The 4,720-nt window shown below is 46.0% G+C and overlaps 1 protein-coding gene across 1 annotated transcript in view; it reads right to left on the bottom strand.

Annotated features, from left to right (window-relative positions):
* The window catches only part of LOC122554865 (high affinity cGMP-specific 3',5'-cyclic phosphodiesterase 9A-like), a 48,820-nt gene that overhangs the window by 12,860 nt on the left and 31,240 nt on the right, over window positions 1–4,720 (bottom strand). The window contains exon 13 of the mRNA XM_043700212.1: window positions 4,409–4,522. Coding sequence (XP_043556147.1) covers window positions 4,409–4,522 — 114 coding nt within the window. The remainder of the gene's footprint in view (window positions 1–4,408; window positions 4,523–4,720) is intronic.

Genomic DNA, 4,720 nt, shown 5'->3' with positions numbered 1-4,720 from the left:
TGCCCTCACTAGCTCATAGCACTGGGAGTAATCCAGATATTACTACTCTCGAGGACCTCCTTTTTAAATTCCTGCCCTAACTCTCTAACTTCCCTTCAGAATCTCAACCTTTTCCCTTTCAATGTCGTTGGTTCCAATGTGGACAATAACCTCTTGCTGGTCCCTCTCCCCCGTGAGAACATTCTGCACCCTCTCTGAGACATCCTTGATCCTGGCACCAGGGAAACAACACACCATTCTGCTTTTTTGCTGCTGGCCACAGAAACGTCTGTCTGTACCTCGAACTAGAGAATCCCCTAACACAATTCATCTCTTGGAACCTGACGCACCTCTCATTACATTAGAGCCAGTCTCAATACCAGAAACTTGGCTGCTCGTGCTATATATCCCTGAGTGTCCATCACCCCCTACATTTTCCAAAACAGCATACTTGGTTAAAATGGGGATAGCCACAGAAGACTCCTGCACTACCTGCCTACCTCTCTTACCTTACCTGGAGTTAACCCATCTATGTGACTGTATCTGAGACTTTCCCCCCTTCCTATAACTGCCATCCATCACATCCTCTTGCTCTTGTAAGTTCCTCATTGCCTCTAACTGCCTCTCCAACCGATCCATTCAATCTGATAGGATTCGCAACCAATGGCATTTATTGCAGATATAATCCTCAGTAACCCGTAAACTCTCCCTAAACTCCCACATCCGCCAAGAAGAGCATATCACTCTAAGGACCATTTTTACTTCTTTCAATCTACAGACCCAGAAAATAGCACTGTCTTATTCCTCTACAAGACACTGCTCCAGGTTAAATTAATACTATGGCTTATATTTTAAGTTTAATCAAGAGACATAACTCAATAAAACCCTAAACCTCAACCTGAGCTACAAACCTTCACAAACCTTGCAAAACATATAATCAAGAGAGAGCCCACTCTGCTCACTACTGCAGACTTACTTTAAGGCCGCACTTAAAATCCACTTATCTGCCCCTGTGCTGTGACCTCTCCCGAACAGGTTCCTCCAAGATCAGTTGTGAATTTCGTTATTTTTTAAAATTTTCCCAGATGCACTCTGATGTTCAGTGATACATGAATTGAACAGCAAAGGCAGTAACTGATAACTCTGTCAGTTAGCAGTCACAGTGGGTTCTTTCTCTCTCTCTCTCTCCCTCCTGCACTGACCTCACCATATGCTTCCTTTGTCTGTTCTTCTCCCTTTTAAAACTGCTGCTGTTCTGACTTTTCTTTCCTCTAAAGTTCCAAAACAACGAAGGTGTATGGCACGCTTGCCTATATTGGTTGGGGAATTGAGTACAAGAATCAGAATGTCATGTTGCAGCTTTAAGACTTTGGTTGGGCCACACGTAGAGTATTGAGTTCAGTTCTGGGTGACCACAGTACAGGAAGGATGTGGAGGCTTTGGAGAGAGTACAGAAGAGGTTTACCAGGATGCTGCCCGGATTAGAGGGTATGAGCTATAAGGAGAGGCTAGAAAACCGTGGGTTATTTTCTCTGGAGTGACAGGGGCCGAGGGGAGACTTGGTAGAAGTTTATAAAATTATGAGATGCCTGGGCAGGGTTGACGGTCAGAATCTTTCTCCATATTTAAGGGGCTTTTAGATAAGCACATGAATATACACAGAATGGAGGGGTATGGACCAAGGGCAGGCCGAAGGGATTATTTAATTTGGCGTCATGTTCAGCACAACATCGTGGGCTGAAGGGCCTGTTCCTGTGCTGTACTGGTTGATGTTCCATGTAGGACAGGTTGGACCTGAAATGAAGGCTCAAAACTGAGGGAGAGCTGATTTTAACAAGATCAGGTCTGATTTGGCTGGAGTAGACTAGGAGGAGATACTTTGAGGCAAATCTGTGTCAGGACAGTGGAATAATTGGTGCAACACGTTCAGGGTGGTAATAGGGAGAGTATGGGGCTAACATGTTTCAATGAAGATAAAAGGTGGGACCACAAATCCTGTGATCTCTGGATATCAAGGCACAGACAGGATTGGAAAAAGAGGAAAGGGAGGCTTATAGCAGATACTGGGGGCTCTAAACAACAAAGGCTGTACAGGAGTAGAGAGAGTGCAAGAGGAAAACTTTAAAAAGAAAATTAGGAGAGCAAAAAGGGACATGAAAAAATAATAGAGAAAATGAAAGGAAAACCTTAAGTTATTTCCATCTATGTCAAGGATAAAAGGATAACTAAGGAAAGAGTAGAGGCATTAACGACCACACTGGTCCTCAATATGAAGACGTGACTTTGTCTCCACACGGACTGTGTGGTGGTCACTTACCGATACTGTCATGGACAGATACATCTGCAGCCGGCAGATTGGTAAGGATGAGGTGAAGTATGTTTTTCCCTCTTGTTGGTCCCCTCACCACCTGCTGCTAACAGCTGGATCAGTCATGCTGCTGCTGAGCCCCTCTGAGTGGTGGGCAATGAAATCCCTCAACCCCACACAGTACATGTTGGCCCATGTCATCCTTGGCTACCTGAAGGAGAACTGATTCATTAGCCGAGTGAGGACAGTACATAGTAGTCAGCAGGAGGTTTCCTTGTCCATGTTTAACCTGAATCCACAAGACTACCTGGGGTCCAGAGTCAATGTTAAGGACTCTGGCAGCAATTCTCTCCTATCTGTATACCATTGTGCCTCCACCTCTACTGGGTCTGCCTGCCAGTGTGACAGGACATATCCAGGGATGATGATGGTGGTGTCTGAGACATTATCTATGAGATATGATTCTGTGAGTATGATGATGTCAGGCTGTTGTTTAACTAGTCTGTGAGACATCTCTCCCAATGTTGGGACTTGCTCCCACAGGATCAACAGGGCTGTTCTGATGTTGTCCTTTCTGGTGTTGAGGTTGATACTAGCCTGACTTGCTAGGTCATTTCAGAGGGCAGTTGATGGTCAACCACATGGCTGTGGGTCTGGAGTTAGATGTAGACCAGACCAGGTGAGGATGGCAGATTTCCATCCCCGAAGGATATCAGTGAGCATCTGCAAATGTGGAGTCATTAATATAGACAGTGTTGTGGATCACTGGGCTCCAGGCACTGATCCCTGCGGTACCCCGTCAGTCACTGGCTGCCACTCAGAAAAAGACCCATTGACTCCTGTCTCCCGTCTCTCTCCATGTTGATACACTAACCCCAATCCCATACACTTTCAGTTTACATGATAATCTTATCGAAATCCCAACCATTGGGTTCCCCTTATCAACGCTACTGGTTACATCCTCAAAGAATTCCAGTCGGTTTGTAAAACATGGTTTCTCTTTTTATGAATTCATGTTAACTCTGCCCAAAGTCACGTCACTGTTTTCAAGTGGACATGTAGATACTGTGGCTACACCTTATTCATTTTAATAAACAGTAGTTCTTGTCTAGTCCAGGAAACATGTCAGTGTTTTCTGTTTGCTTGATGTAATCAGACAGTTAAATCGGGGACTTTTTGATTGAATAAAACCATTAAGTTTTGTGTTGGCTCTGGCAGTCATGGAGCATGAGAATCAGGCACTTTCTCAACTGGGTCATAACTCCAGCTGCCCCAGAAACCTAAAGCCCTCCCTCCTGCATAGTTTATCCATCATCACTGACTCAGTCTTCCTGTTTGGATTCTCACCAGATCATGGTTCGGGAGCTATCTTGAGATCCTGTTTTCAGTTTCAGTCCTGACTCTATTCGATGGGCCTTATCCCTCTTTGTAGCTGCCACTGGGACCATGGTGACCACAATCTCACCCCGCCCTGCCCCGTGTCCTGTAACGTATCTGTGACCCTGACACCAGGGCAATGACAAACCATCTTGGAGTCAGGTGAATGGCCTCAGGCAGCACCACTGACCGGCCACTTATTCTTAAACAAACCAATCAGCAATCAGGTATATATCGTTCAGCCAATCTGAAACTGACCATAACTTTGTAATAAACTGAAAATGTGTTGCTGGAAAAGCAGGTCAGGCAGCATCCAAGGAACAGGAGAATCGACGTTTCGGGCATGAGCCCTTCTTCAGGAATCTCATGCCCGAAACGTCGATTCTCCTGCTCCTTTGATGCTGCCTGACCTGCTGCGCTTTTCCAGCAACACATTTTCAGCTCTAATCTCCAGCATCTGCAGCCCTCACTTTCTCCTATAACTTTGTAATAAACCAATCAGAATCTACTCAGGGGCTGGTGAGAGTGAACGTGGCCTGGGGCTTGTGTGGCTTCAATACACAGGAACAAAGAGCCAAGATTGAAGTCCCAAAACAGACCAATGTCACAATGCTCCGTGTTTACTCAGAATACCTGAACTTCATCTCTCATTGTCATTGGCTTAAAGCTTCAATTCCAGTTTAAATGCAGCTCAGAATCTGAGAACTGCTCTCTGTTACTCCATCGGTACAGTTTGTTACTTACACATGTCACATCTTCCTCATTCGAGAAGTCAAAGGTTTCGATTTTCTGTTTGAAGTTGTCAAGGATCTCGCCGTGCCGGGCCATGTCAGTCGCTAGAATCAGATTGATGATCCCCTGGAACCAGCATCAGGCACAGGCACACACACAGGGACACACACCCACACACACAGGGACACACACAGGGACACACACCGACACCCACACGGACACACCCACACGGGCACACCCACACGGGCACACCCACAGGGGCACACACACAGGGGCACACACACAGGGGCACACACACAGGGACACACACACAGGGACACACCC

The sequence above is a fragment of the Chiloscyllium plagiosum genome, chromosome 12 (assembly GCF_004010195.1).
Source record: "Chiloscyllium plagiosum isolate BGI_BamShark_2017 chromosome 12, ASM401019v2, whole genome shotgun sequence".
NCBI lineage: Eukaryota > Metazoa > Chordata > Chondrichthyes > Orectolobiformes > Hemiscylliidae > Chiloscyllium > Chiloscyllium plagiosum.
Note: the sequence above shows the minus strand (reverse complement) of the source record. Positions and strands in the feature narration are given on the sequence as shown.